The sequence below is a fragment of the Syngnathus scovelli genome, chromosome 4 (genome assembly GCF_024217435.2).
Source record: "Syngnathus scovelli strain Florida chromosome 4, RoL_Ssco_1.2, whole genome shotgun sequence".
Lineage (NCBI taxonomy): Eukaryota > Metazoa > Chordata > Actinopteri > Syngnathiformes > Syngnathidae > Syngnathus > Syngnathus scovelli.
This window is the reverse complement of record NC_090850.1, coordinates 10,741,802-10,757,327: the sequence shown is the minus strand read 5'-3', so window position 1 is coordinate 10,757,327 and position 15,526 is coordinate 10,741,802. Positions and strand designations below refer to the sequence as shown.

The 15,526-nt window shown below is 39.5% G+C and overlaps 1 protein-coding gene across 1 annotated transcript in view; it reads left to right on the top strand.

Annotated features, from left to right (window-relative positions):
- The window catches only part of ddb1 (damage-specific DNA binding protein 1), a 27,579-nt gene extending 12,053 nt beyond the window's left edge, over positions 1-15,526 (top strand). The window contains exons 16-27 of the mRNA XM_049717331.1: positions 751-958; positions 1,094-1,189; positions 2,552-2,663; positions 5,078-5,201; positions 7,311-7,475; positions 7,951-8,045; positions 9,879-10,049; positions 10,648-10,757; positions 11,266-11,435; positions 12,909-13,011; positions 13,761-13,884; positions 14,949-15,526. Coding sequence (XP_049573288.1) covers positions 751-958; positions 1,094-1,189; positions 2,552-2,663; positions 5,078-5,201; positions 7,311-7,475; positions 7,951-8,045; positions 9,879-10,049; positions 10,648-10,757; positions 11,266-11,435; positions 12,909-13,011; positions 13,761-13,884; positions 14,949-15,032 — 1,562 coding nt within the window. The 3' untranslated portion in view covers positions 15,033-15,526. The remainder of the gene's footprint in view (positions 1-750; positions 959-1,093; positions 1,190-2,551; positions 2,664-5,077; positions 5,202-7,310; positions 7,476-7,950; positions 8,046-9,878; positions 10,050-10,647; positions 10,758-11,265; positions 11,436-12,908; positions 13,012-13,760; positions 13,885-14,948) is intronic.

The window sequence follows — 15,526 nt, the reverse complement described above, 5'->3', positions numbered from 1 at the left end:
TTTGTTTGTTTGTTTGTTTGTTTGTTTGTTTGTTTGTTTGGAGAGATACCTCTGGTGAACCCCATTCAAAAGCACTGTGATTTTCATTGCTTATTTTCAAGTTTATCAACGGACAGAAATTCACACAAAGTCTTTTTCTACTTGCTGAATTGCGCGTCAGCTTTGGACTGCAGATGTGCACGCGGTGTTATTCATAGTGTTCTCCGTAGTTCCAAAAACAACAGACACCGGAAAACTGTTTCTTTTAGTACTTTCACAGATGCACCAATTGGATAATAAATGAACATGCCAACGTGTTCATCAATTTGAATGCCCAGATTACTGCGCCTCTGTGGATTACTTGCTGACGTGAATCCTAAAATGCAGCATGCATATTCCAGACACATTCTCCAACGTGGTCCCTGCGCAAGTCCAAAGCTGTCTGAATACACACAATGTGCACACTACACACACCTTCAACTACAAAATCTAATTTAGTTCCCATGTTGGAGGGAGCATTAAAATGTATGCTGGCGACAAGATGAAATTCTTACTCCTATGGTGAAAAAAAGCGTCACTATCTCGAGACCTGTGAACTGTACTGTAGTTGATCTACCCTGTCGCTGGAATGTTTATCACCTGACTGGAAACGTGAACTTCACATAACCGTTATAAAATATTTACGGCAAGGGTTTAAATTTAAGTTCTTTTCAACTCCACTTTTCAAACTAAAGATAACTTGGTTATTCCACATGCTTTCTTTTGCTGTAGGCGCCCTGAGTGAGCGCAAGAAGGTCACCCTGGGCACACAGCCCACGGTGCTGAGGACCTTCCGATCCCTGTCCACCTCCAATGTCTTCGCCTGCTCTGACCGGCCTACTGTCATTTATTCCTCCAACCACAAGCTGGTCTTTTCCAACGTCAACCTCAAGGAGGTCAATTATATGTGCCCACTCAACTCAGAAGGCTATCCTGACAGGTTAGCACTCAATCAATCTCTAGATCCAGATACAGTCTTAAGTGTAGTATTGGGAAATTTCAACTTTGAAACAAGTCATATGCACTTTGACAAAAAAAGAAAAATGTCTTTGACCAACTCTGCTACTGGTTACAGTCTGGCTCTGGCTAACAACAGCACTCTGACCATTGGTACCATCGACGAGATTCAGAAACTTCACATCCGTACTGTTCCTCTGTACGAATCCCCCAGGTCAGTCTTTGCCTCAAATGTATGTGTTAGTAATATTTTAAATTTGCTTGTTTGGTTCATTTTACCATCAGCTTTTTTGTCCTGTTGTTTTTTGTTCATTGTACATGTTACAGTACCTTTTCCGCGCTCTTTTGTTGACAGAAATGGATGGATGGATGGATGGATGGATGGATGGATGGATGGATGGATGGATGGATGGATGGATGGATGGATGGATGGATGGATGGATGGATGGATATTGATTGATTGATTGATTGATTGATTGATTGATTGATTGATTGATTGATTGATTGATTGATTGATTGATTGATTGATTGATTGATTGATCCGGGGGGGGAATTCAGTTTTCCAGAAGCATTCATACCGCCAAGTGGGTATATAATAGACATACTGATGACATGAGCGCAACTTAATTGGCTTCTGGAGAAGGCTGCCACAACGGTGCCAACAAAGGAATTAATAAGTGCCACAAGATTAAAGCCATCAAAGGCAAAGCAACAGACAAAACGCAGTAAGAAAGGGGAAAAAAAACTAACTGCAGGCAGTATGAGAGGCCTTAATACTTTAAATGATACAAATAACTTAAGTGATCCCGAAGTCCGCCACACAGCCCCCAGATGCCCAGAATAACACCCCAAAAAACACAAATAGCCTCCACAGATTCCACAAACCGGCTAAAGGCAGTTCAGTGGGCGATTCGCAGACAACAGTTCGAACAATGGACTGTGGTTGTGAATCGTCAAAATCGGCAACGTGTGAGCAGCGTCCTGGGCACTCAGTCGGGGCAGATGGTGTGCGTCGTCACCACGCGGCAGACACGGCGAAGGTCGGCCACATCCAGGGTCCGACGAGCACGAGTGAGCTGACCTCACTACGAGGGAAAAGCGCGGTAGCCGGATCGTGTTAGCACCGGCTGGATGAACAGGACGGCTGTGGCTGAGTCACACGATCCTGTTTGACGTGCGCAGCCATCCCGGCTGGCAGGCACAGGAAAAACTTGCGCCGGGCCTATCTGCACTCACTGACGTGTGGTAGAAGGCACCAGCGTCGCTGAGTGGACGGGCGAACTTGGCCACGCATCGCTGCGGGCCAACTCCACATTACAAACAAAAAGAAAGAGAAAGAAGAAAATAAAGAGAAAAGAGGGAACAGGGAGGCTGCCACGCTCACAATGGCGTCATCAAAAAAAGAATCGAGTTATTTTATGACAATCATTTAATTCAAGAGCTCCAGTTCTTCTGTTGTGATTGCAGTATTTTGCCATTTTGAAATTCTGACACCCCCTCCCACCTGATTTACTGGCTTCCTACCACAACTCTTTGTGTGTCCTCTCACTTCTTTCTATTTTTCTTCACACTCCAGGCGCATCTGTTACCAGGAGGTTTCGCAGTGTTTTGGGGTTCTTTCCAGCCGGGTGGAGATCCAAGATGTGAGCGGTACCACCTCTGCTGTACGACCCAGTGCAAGTACCCAGGTACTGTAGCATTGTGTTATGTTGGGATAATGAGCGCCCAGGGGCCTCCTGCACAGCCATGCTGACAATGAGCACTATTTACTGTATAGCACGAGCTTGAGAGCTCATTAGGGCCGGCTGAACAAGGTGTACTTGAAATTATGTTCTCAAACTATTTCATATCGGAAATGACATATAGATATATGTTTGCATGTTTGCCATTTAAGTTTAGTTTGTTTTGAATAAGACCCACAAGTCAGTCAGTTGAAATTTAATATGCTGTTGCTGTTAGGAATTGTAACTAGGATTTCAAAGGACGGAAAAAATGATTATGTAACTGAGCTATTCCAAGCTTTTGGTCGTTCATTTTTTATGTGCCAGTTCCAGAAATCAAAACCGATGGATGGATGGATGGATGGATGGATGGATGGATGGATGGATGGATGGATGGATGGATGGATGGATGGATGGATGGATGGATGGATGGATGGATGGATGGATGGATGGATGGATGGATGGATGGATGGATGGATGGATGGATGGATGGATGGATGGATGGATGGATGGATGGATGGATGGATGGATGGATGGATGGATGGATGGATGGATGGATGGATGGATGGATGGATGGATGGATGGATGGATGGATTATTGATCCCGAGGGGGAAATTCAGTTATCAGCCATATCCACACCCAAGAGTGGGCACACAACAGAGGTTAAAGAACAAATATGCAGTAGTTACACAAATTATAAAACATGCAAATATATATTATGAATTAATGATTGATTAACATTGAAAGCATAAATAAATAATATATATAACGGTCGCAACAAACATGACAAACAAAATTAGAGCGAATAGATCTGCAGTAGACTTAATAAATACCTGTGATTGAATAAACAATACACAGCAGATGCAGTTAAGGGCACACTTTACCTTCATGTAAAATTAGCTTAATTTAAATGTCATTGTGTTTTCACTGAAATGCTGTGGGTTTTGACACGTGTAATTATGACCATCCAATCGTTTTCAGGCTTGTCTCTTTCTGCAATCTTTTCTAGCACTGTAGATAAGAGCTGGGGGTAGCACATTTTAATATATCAGTTTCAAAATCAGCTTTAATGTTTTATTTGGAGGGAATTATTGTCCCGACGGAACGGCACACTTGCCCTGTGGCGATAAAGGCAATTTTCTATCCAAGTTTCAACTGGGTTACCTGTTGATTTGAAGTGAATTTGAAGAATTTTAAGGTAGCCCTACTCCTCCTTCATTATTTCACCAGCACCTGATGATACTATGGTGTTTGACAGCTGGTACTGCATGCTTAATCTTCAAAGCCTCACCTTTTTCACTGTTGCAAAATACTGCATTTGGTCTTTTCAGGATTTTTATCCAGCTTGATAGTGTCAATTTGGCCAGCATGCGCTCACTGTTCATGGTGATGTAAAACTTACTCTGTACTGCAACATTTTCTTAACAATTTCCAGTTCGTAGCAGGGCATTGTTTTGGTGGTCCTAGCTTTATCCTGAACATCACCAATTTTCTCCCTTCAACTGAAATTGACATCTTTCACATTGTTACAAAGCGGCTGCACATCCAAATGCCAAATTGCGCTTACATTAAATTGTTTGGACCGATGTTAACTTTTGCAGTCACGAAGGGCTCCAACCTGTGACCATTGAACATTCTCCTTAGAGCTTCATTGGCTTCCTTGGACTTTACCCTTTTTATGAATGTCAGTTTATTTAATGTGTGCTGTCAAACAAGTTGTGTTATTTTTAACATTTTTAACATTTGTACTCTTATAAATAGCTTGGTCTTGTCACATTATTAGACATTCTACAATTTTGTGATGAAAATTTTGAATTGTGACAATATACCATTAACAACGAATAAGCATACTTCCCAAGTTTAAAAAAATGCAATTGAAAATAATAATTTTTGAAAGAAATGCACCCATTTTAAACCGTTTTATAGTCTTTTCAGTACTATTTACTGTCACAGGTTAATGCCTAGACTTGTAGCCCAATTCTGTAATTGTTGTTCATACAATATTTTACCACCAAATATTGGATGAATTGGCTCTTGTCCAAATCTGCCAATTTTAAGTCAATTATAAATTTGTCACACCCGTTCAAACGAGTGGGGGAAAAAAAAAAGACCACCCATTCCTGCACAGCTCCTGTGTTTACTCTTTCAAGGAATCTACGTTTTCTACCAGGGTGCACGACTTGTAGAGACAAATGTTGTCGAATGTTTCTGCATGGTGACCACAAAGAGTTTGAATGCTGTGCATATGGTTCTACAGATGGTGTCGAGTCTCCTATAGAGCCTTTGCAGACAGAGATGGGAATTATTCTATACACCGTATTATGATTCAATTTGTATTAATTTCAGTACCTGTCCCATGTCATCAATCTGCATAATTCCAGGCCCTCTCCAGCAGCGTGAGCTCTAGTAAACTCTTCCCCAGCAGCACTTCTCCCCACGAGACATCTTTTGGCGACGAAGTAGAAGTTCACAGTCTGCTAGTTGTGGATCAGCACACCTTTGAAGGTGAGACAGCCAGATGTACATTTCCTTTTTTATCGCAGCCATTGGCACATTCATATTTTGCCTCTGCTTTGCTGGTAAAATAATGCACTCTGCCTCGAGAATAACTTAGGTTTATCAGGTCAATCCACAATGTATTTTCCTCCGCCTTGACTTGACACTCATTCATCATCATTTTTTTGCTCATACATATTTAAACAGGCACATCAACAAATTTGCATTTACTTGTGTCAAGATTTACTTGAACCTGAACCTGCGTACAATTTCTGGTGTTGGATGATAAACAGGCATTCGATATTTTATTATAGCTCAATGCGAGCGTGGGCCAACTTTAATTGGATAACTGAGAATCTTGCTTCATCTTCTTGAACTTCACAATTTCCAATTGAGAACCCAGTTAAAGGTTATATATAGTGGATACTCTCTTATGTTTTGTAATGCAGATTTTGATGCACCCCACCTGGCTTTAAAAATCACAAATCTGCATATATTAGGACACATAATGTAAATAATTGTAAATAAGGGATTGAATCATCAGGTGTGTCCAAATGCAAACCAAATTCAGCAACGTTCATTCACTTAATGATCTTTTTTTTTTTTTTTAGGCATGAACGATTTTGAAAAGTTATCTAGTTGTAATTCCGTGCCCCCAAAATTGCAATTCAATACGATTTTTTTTCAAGGTCCTCTTCCTTGAAAGATTTTATAATATAGATGAAATAAATTAATCTGTATAACAATAATGTCAGATTTATACTTTGCTTTAGTCTTATAGGTCAGGCATCTGCTAAAGTAAAGGCAAATGGACCATGCATTAATCCGAAAGGCAGTTTATCGCTTTTAATTGTTAACTTACTAAATAAACATCTTGTTTAGCAGTCTATTTTAAGCCCTCACTACAACAACTTCACAAAATTCTACTGAACAAGTGTGGCATGAACATAAGTCAGTAAGTCATTAATCAGATTATAACAATACTGCAAACAAATTTCTGGGTTTACCACTAGAACTTTTCATGTTTCATGAAACAGCAAACAGGTGGACTGCACTCCTAAAGCACTGAACAGGTTAGAACTGATATAAATATATTAAATATTCATAGCGAGTGACCAATTTAAACCAGAGGATTTTTTTCCCCCTTAATTGCAGCCTTTGCAGTTTAGAAATTGCATTCTACTACATTGTGATATCAGTTTGAATTCAATTATTTTTTTCAGCCTTATTTTTAATCAATTTTCTTCAGTCATGCGATAGTCGCATTGCACTGCTTATTTTTACCGTTGGTTTAAAAAAAAAAAAAATTAAAACTGACAGATGTGGGGGAAAAAAATGCATTGCATCGTAATTTACAACTATGATTCTTTAATCAGATTGAGCCACTCACTTAAACATGCACTTTTTGAAATGGCTAAATTCGCCAGCTGCTGAATTACTTTATTGGTTATGTCAAATATGTTTTATTGGATACATAATTCTTTTGCTTCTAGCACCCTAGTGTTCTTTCACCCTGGACAAAATGCATATTGAAAATAAAACTTTCCCTTCGACAATATAAACCTGCTTCCACAATAAAATTTTACAATTTTTTGATCACCTACCAAGGTTGAACTAAACCAACGTTAAAGTAAGCATGTTTTACACATATATAATAAACTTCCAAATTTTACATGAGGACCAAGGCATGACCAAAGTTGCAAAGTTTACTTTTCTATAGTCTTCCACACCACCTGGATGTTACTTGATGGTTTTATGTCAGTGGCATGGTACTGGTTGAGTTGTCACATATAGGACTGTTAAACACATTTACATAAAATTTCGAACCAGCCAGTGGCATTGAGAACTTTATGAGTCAAAATGGGCTGTGTCAATGGATAATACTCATAACCCTACGACATATTTCAGCTAATAAACTCTGTAACAGTGTAATGGAGCCAAAGCCTGTCACACTGGAGAAAAAAAAAAGTTGCGTTTTACAGGCGTGAATCAAGTCTTTCACATTCACAGTGCAGAATTTCCACTTTTGTCCATAAATTTGGATTTGCTGCAAAAACATATTTGAAAGACTTCATCGTTGTGCCGTTCTAACATATTTTTGTGGTGCATTTCTCTCAGTGCTCCATGCCCATCAGTTCCTCCCAAGTGAATATGCTCTCAGCATGGTGTCCTGCCGACTGGGAAAAGACCCGTCAGTCTACTTTGTTGTTGGCACGGCCATGGTTTATCCAGAGGAAGCTGAGCCCAAGCAGGGACGTATAATTGTTTTCCACTACACTGATGGTCAGTATAGGCTTTTTCTGAAGTTTTTGTTTGTCCAAACACAAGCAAACTAACCGAAATGTTTTTCTCTTTTTTTTTTTCTAAATCATATACTATTTGTCTTCTCACCCGTCTCATTTTTATTAGCTTTTGTCATGCTACAGCCGATTTCATTTTCTTCTTTCCACTTTCTCCATTCAGGGACACTTTGTCCTACATTGCTCGTGTTCCGCTTTTCGCTTAATCATTGCTTATCACTTCTTATCAGACGTGTCCCTAACCTCTACAGCTTCCTCTCATTTCCTTTCATGCCGCGTCCTTTCAAAGGTGTATTGCCTGCTTTGCTCACTTCTAGTAATGCTGCACAATTCACCGATTTATTTTTTTCAACTCACACCTGTATCACTGTTCGCGCAATTGAGTTGTGCCTCATTAAGCGCTTGTCTAGGTTGAAGATGAACAACACTTTGAATGTTGGCATTTATTTCCCCTTTAGGAAAACTACAAACAGTAGCAGAAAAGGAGGTGAAAGGAGCTGTCTACTCAATGCTTGAGTTCAATGGCAAACTCTTGGCCAGTATCAATAGCACGGTAATTACTGCTTCAGTGTTTCAGACATAATACTTTTGTTTGTTGTATAAGTGAAGACAGAAGAGTATCTTGCACAATAGGTTTTGTCTATTGCTTTATAATTCATGGTGCGCATTTTACCATAGACTGGTGTGCAATCTTGGGTAATAAGGGATTGCAATTCCGTTTGATTTAGTTTTGAGACGTTCATCAAACAAACAACTCTTTCTACCATGATCCCCATTTTCACAACGCTGCATAACTAAAGAAATTGTTGTTTGCTGGCTATCTAAAATACCTCATAACATATCTTAATTTTTAAGATACAGGTACACAACATTGTTCTTGCCCCACTGTCAAAGAACAAACAAAGTAAAAATGTTCACAGAAATAACTTGAGTCTGGTATTAAGTTGCTTATTTTTGAAAACCCTGATCTAAATTTGATTGTGGAAAGAGTTGAAACATGTCGTCTGGAGAAAGCGCCCTTCAAACTCGAGACAACTGAAACAGTTTGCTTATAACATTTAGGCCAGAAGAGGTTCCGAATTCTCACTGAACGTTACAAAATCCATTTGATTGCAGTGATTGCCTCAAAATTCTACGCAACAAAATCTTATTTTATTATTATTTTATTGGTACACTCTTTTTTTTTTTGCTCAGGGCTGATTCACATGTTTTTATTAATTTGAGAAAAGATAGAATTCAAAAGCAATGTCTAATTTTCATTGGTTAATTTTTTATATTTGTTAATGATTATTTTCATGACCACTGTGCATTTTTCTTCATTGACACAATGGTGCCAACTGTTTTGGCCATGTGGAACTGTTCAGTGGCCCAAGCCCTGTTAATAGTTGAGTGGTTGGACCTTGTCTGCAATTACCATTTTTCATACACTGGTATTTTATGATGACAAATGGTTGCATAAATGTTTAACAAATGAAGCCATGGTGTTTCAGTTCCAAAATAGCCGTGACCCATAACATGTATTTTTATATTCATATAGACATGTTGCTCAACTAATATTTAACTCACATTGGTTATGTCACAATGACTAGACTCACACATATTTAGGATAATCCCAATTTGTAAATGTAATTTGTGGTTACATTTGATCATCCTTCCATCCTGTCCGATTGACTAGTGATCAATAACTCTTCCAGAGCCAGGACGCTATGTCCTCTGTCCTGCTAACCTGGCTACTGCAACCACAAGGCTGTGTTTGACCGGTGCTGGTGTATGTCAGCTTGAGGTGTGGGTTGGAGGATGGGTCTCCTCAGTTATTTTCAAGTTTTGACTTCCAAATAGATTTATCTGGAATTGAATGTTCTGTGCAATCACTGACACAGTGTGAAAGAAACCACTTGCACACTACTGCGCTAAATGCCACACTCGTCCATGCTGAGCTATAGATAGACTAAAAGGATTCAAGCCATAAACGCAGCCTCTTCTTACGGTCAGAAAAATCAAAAAGCCATGGCTTGCTGATTTGCGGAGGTCTGAAGGCTTCATTCTGTACAACCGTCTACTGGACAAATACTCTGAACACAACTACTTTGCTCTCTCTCAGATAAGGTACCAAACTAAAACGTGCATTTGAGTCGGTTAGCAGAACCTACAATATGTCAATATGACAGTAATTAATTACAATTATATCTTTCAAATATTGTTTCGGAATTACCGAGCTATTTAGTATGGATTATTCTGCCAGACACATCAGCACTTTACTTCCATTCTCACTGAGGTGCAACATACCCAAAAAAATAGCCTGCTCTTCTCACAACCACTACATAACTAAATAATTTAACCTCGCTCATCAACGTACATACTTTCTTACTTGGAGTGTCTGTTTCAGGTCCGCCTATATGAGTGGACGGCTGAGAAAGAGCTTCGGACCGAGTGCAACCACTACAACAACATCATGGCCCTGTACCTTAAGACCAAAGGAGACTTTATCTTGGTGGGAGACCTGATGAGGTCTGTCTTGTTGCTAGCATACAAAGCCATGGAAGGCAACTTTGAGGAGGTACAGTACTACAGCACTGTGAACTTTATGCTTGTCAATTTGGCCAGTGCGATTTGTGATTATTTTTTTCCCCACCAGAAACATGCATTCGTCCCAGCTTTTGGGCAAGCAACTCAAATATAAAATCAATTTGAGATGGAAAAGATAAGACGAATTTAGAATGAGCCACATGTAGAGCTCATACTGAAAGGCTAAGCTTAGAGTAGATGCAAATAGGAACTACGGTTTTTAAAAAATAATACATACAACATGTACCCCCAGTTTCCTCCCTAATGGATTTGTGATTATGTTTTTGAGACTTTAGGATCTAATCTCGCATGTTGAAGTAAGACAGTTCTTACACTAGTTACATTTCTTCCTGTATTATTAGTATGCGAAATTATAGATCTATTTTTGTAGGTGTTTTCTTTTGAAAAAATAAATAAAATAGTCATCATTTTCACATTTACACTTTAGCGCTACTGAGAGTTCAGCTGTTTTGTAACTTTTGACAATGCAGTGCTTTTGTGTTTAAAACATCCTTTCATTGTAAACTGGTTTTTGCATAAGCACACGGCTAAATGGTAACTCCTTAGCTCATGTCTCGCATGTTTCATAGATTGCTCGGGACTTCAATCCCAACTGGATGAGTGCAGTGGAAATTCTGGACGATGACAACTTCCTTGGGGCTGAGAACGCCTTTAATCTGTTTGTTTGCCAGAAGGACAGGTGAGAAGCTGAATGAAGGAGATCTTTATCAATCAGCTGTGTCTGTATTTCCATGGCAGTGTTATTTTTGTTCAGTATTACTACGATACATCCAAGCGAGAAGATTGCTTGTCACGTGGTTAACATTACACGGGTGATGTCATTGTTGTATGAAAAATGATCTGACTTGTGCCGACACTTGTTATCTACTTAATACATCAGGTTGGGCACTCAATCTTAGTGACCTTTATTTTTGTATTATATGCCTCTTACTCAAGCGCTCTCCACCACTTCTCACCTGGTTATCTGTTTCCGCTGCTATTTGCTGACCTTTGCAAAAGCCTCTCATATCTTTGGTCCTCATGATTTTCTTCAGATTAATCAATCACCTCGACACACAACATCCATTATTGCTTCTGATGTCTTTTGCTATCCCCTTCATTGAAATTCCCAATTTTCCCTTTGCCCTCATTTTTAACGTGTCTGCCCGGTAGCGAGTGAGATTATGACAGTACATTCTTTCTGGCAGTGCGGCCACCACAGACGAGGAGCGTCAGCACCTCCAGGAAGTGGGACTTTTCCATCTTGGAGAATTCGTTAACGTCTTCTGCCACGGCTCGCTGGTGCTGCAAAACTTGGGGGAAAGTTCCACACCCACCCAAGGGTCTGTTCTGTTTGGCACAGTCAATGGCATGATTGGTAGGCACAGCCACACAAATACCACTTCAACTCAATTTGTCATTTTTTATCTGTGCTGACTTATTTTGCATCCAATGGAATAATGGCGGTTGCAAATTTTGTCTTGCAATATATTGCTCTTTCTGTTTGGTCTCAGTCATCATCATTTCAAAGAACCTCGGAACAATGATAATTAAGTCTTTGGAAATGTAGATGCGGTTTAGTGTTGTCCTCTGAGATATCAAATGAACCTTTACACTTTTCACCAGCTCGTTTTTTTTCTCCACACCTTATGTCTCTGAAAAAGGTTTAACCAGAAATGAGAACCATCCCTGTAGACTTGAGTTAAATCGCTGCCATTATGTGTTCTAAAGAAAAATCACCCTCTTAGCTTTATCGTCCCTGGAAACTGTTGAGACTGTGATGTATCTGATGGTTTCGAGAAAGGGACAAAGGCCAGCAAGTACACAGACTGAAGTAAACTTGCCTTGTTTACTTGCTTAGAGCAAGATATCGTATGATCTAGAGAAGATAGAACAATTTTCAGTGTCTGTCGTTTCTTTACTACATTTTGTTTTAGTTTTGCTCAACCTCTATAATTCTTGTGACAGTTAATGATGAACTACTGTCTTGAAAGCAAAACGAAACATTCTACAACTTGTCAGGCTAAAGTTTTTAAGGTACCATTCTAGCCTTAAATAGTGCGGCATTTTCTAAAACTAGCTGAGTAAACTGTACGCCAAATGAAATAATGAAAAAATTAAATGCACATGAACATCAATTATTTGTATTTGTTCGTATCCATTGGAGAAAATCACTATTAGACTGAGCGTACAAATTGAGAATAGGGATAGAAAATCGAAGCCTAATGCAGTGTTCTTATAATCAGTCTATTCTTCAAGCAGGTTGCAAGTAAAGAAACTTCTTCAAGAATGCAGCCTTTCTCCAATTTAAGGCACTTAACTTGGTATTTGCTGTTCAAAAGAGCAACAACATAAGACGAGTCAGTACTAAAAGTGGTATTCGAGGCGTCACAGACTGTCAGGAGGATTGTCTTCCAACACAGCACAGTTTCGTCATATTCAGCCATCCGTATATTTTAGTGCAGATTATCTCCACCGGTGTGTCAGAATAACACAGAAGTTAGTTAACTTCTAGCGTGTACGACCTACTCTCCAAGTCTTGCAACTGTAAAATTTAACAGAGAAGTCACAATGAATTATTGAATTTTAGGAAATAATGTTACTTTACGCTCCACACAAAGTATTTCTGGCGTACAAGCATGAAACTTGCATTATGAGGAACGTTGTCCGTCTAATGATCCTTTTATTTATTTATCATATAAAGTGTTTTGAGTTCCATTACACGACCAGCCGAGACAAGGTTTTCTCTCCCTGGATGAAAAAATATTTTATTGTTTGATACTTTGTCTTGCTGATACATTCACTGACACATACTGTTTGTTCTTTCCTTTATTTTGAATTGATGTGCTAGGACTGGTGACCTCCCTATCCGAGGGATGGTACAGCCTTCTCCTGGACCTTCAGAACCGCCTCAACAAAGTCATCAAGAGTGTTGGCAAAATTGAACACAGCTTATATCCTTTTTTCTATGCTGATGTGCATACATGCCATCTGTTACAATGAAGGCAAATAGACAGTCCACACACTTTCCTCAAGAAGACTGGAGTTGGTATGTGCACTGTGAAATATTGGTAATATTTGTAATTCTTTCAGTATATATATATATATATTTTACAACTTGCTAGGTAAGAGCGTAGCTAATCTTACTGCTCCTTCTGAAAGCAAGCAACTTGAGAACTAATGATTTGTTCCTCTGCTGGTTGCAATAATACTGTATTCCATTTTCCGTCAGTTGCTTGAAGGCTCGATAAATCATCGATTCCAAATATTGATGGGTAAATGAACTACAGTGAACTCCCACTACTCGCAGGGGATTGGAACTGAGCCCTGCTACAAATCCATAAGTAACTGACATGCCCACCAAATAACCTTAATTGCCTAAAAATGCCACAAACGCACTACTTTTGTCCCAATGAAGGTCCTCTACTTCTATCTACATAGTTCATTATCACCAAGATTTGCCGAAGCAAATCTGTGTCTAGGTGAATTCATGAACAATGCACCATGACCATGCTGTGGGTGTCTGTCGTTGATTGGAATGACCGTCTCTAATAGGAGATGTTGTCCACCGTTGGCTGTATTATTTGACACGCAATTGGATGATTTTAGGAAACCCGGTATGAAACAAGCTTGATTTATTCAGTAAATACCATCTTCAGGCAGAGCAGCTGCCTTGTATTGATTAGCCTTGACGTTGACGCACCTGGAGGTCCTTCCACACCGAGAGAAAGACAGATCAGGCCACAGGATTTATTGACGGCGATCTGATTGAGAGTTTCCTGGACCTAGGCAGAGCCAAGATGCAGGAGGTCGTCAGTACGCTACAGGTAGGCAAAATCATTATCATCTTCGTCTTTGGGAAGCATTCCTTCCGACCCTAACCGATCAAAATTATCATTTGAAACATCTTTTGGAGGCGACTCAATCTGACTGATATTGTCATCTACGTATTGATTCTCTTTTAATAAAATGTCAACAGACGTCGATGTGTGTGGCGCAAACAGACCCCTTCAGCCGCCCAACAACATGACTGACCTAAATTAACGTAAAGTAGGACCCCTTCGACTGTTCAGAAACATGCCTTTCTATATTATATTTACTATATCATATAAAATAAATACTTTCTGCATTTCGGGGTTAACAAGATTCCCAAATTCTGGCCCCCAAAGTCCGCGTGAAATCGCGTTTAGGTGTGCTCAGTTAGCCATTGGCTTTTTCGCCATTTTTTGTCCCGGACTGCTTTTTGAGTTTGTTTTTTAAAATGATTCCCTTCAATGGCAATTGAAAAGCATTGTCTATTTTTTATTGGTTAATTTCCATAAATTGGTATTCTTAGCTTGGTCAGATTCAAGTTATTTCTGACTACTGTGGGCTTTGACCTTATATTTAGTCCATGTTTCTCAATGAGGATCAGTATCTACTTTGTACTCAACCCACACAACGGGTTTCTTCTTCCCTTGGCATTTTGTGCTCAGTCATGGTATCTCAACATTTACACACATTTGAGATTCCTAATTATTGTCCTGTTCGCATTTGAAATACAAATGTCACTGAGCAGATTCCGTGTGCCGCTGCCCTTTTGGCCTTGTGTGTGCTGGCTGCATGCATTTTTTTTTTTCTGCTGATTAAAAAACAATGTTGTTCTCTCTTTTATTTTGTCCACACCTACTTACTGGTGAAGTTTGAATGAAAAACAGCCTTCTTCAAAGTTAAAAAAAGGCAAATATTTCATATAATTTTGGAAGGAGCAAAGGATTACAATTTGTAGCTAAAATCAATAAAACAAAGCAGGCTTTGGCTTTTTGTGTGCTTGTTTGTGTATGCCATAACCAGCGTTGGCGAGCTTTGTCTCACGTATGATGGCCCGCTGTTTGCTGTGATTCAATCGCAGATCGATGACGGCAGCGGCATGAAGCGTGAAGCCACTGTGGACGAGGTCATTAAAATTGTCGAGGAGCTGACGAGGATCCACTAGAATCTTACGCCCCGCAGACACAAGGTGATCCGCTGGAGACATGAATTAGAAAAGATGTTTGGCCCTTGCAGAATTGTAAATAATTATAAATAAGCAATGTGTGCATGACTGTCAGGGGTTGAGTCCTTGAGGGTGCATCCGCATTGAACTCTTCGTTAAAAAAAGATCCTGGCCAAGCGTTGCATCCAATGGGGGGAAAAAAAGACCAAAATTATTGGTCTGAATGTGTGTGGCTGGGTCAGTGTGGAATATTGAGTGTCTAAAACAGGGAAAACACAATCCCCCCCCACCCCACCCACCCAAAAAGTTTTTTTAGCACATTTGTGACAGTTTCAAGCAGGTTAGCAAGTCCTTTTCATGCCGTCATTGAAATGTAACCGCTTTTCACGTCTGGGGTTAAAGTCTGAACAACAAACAGAGGAAAATGATAGATTTATAGATATTTTGTCTTTGTGATGTTTTTTGTTCTAATAAACATTGCTTTAGTACTGTTA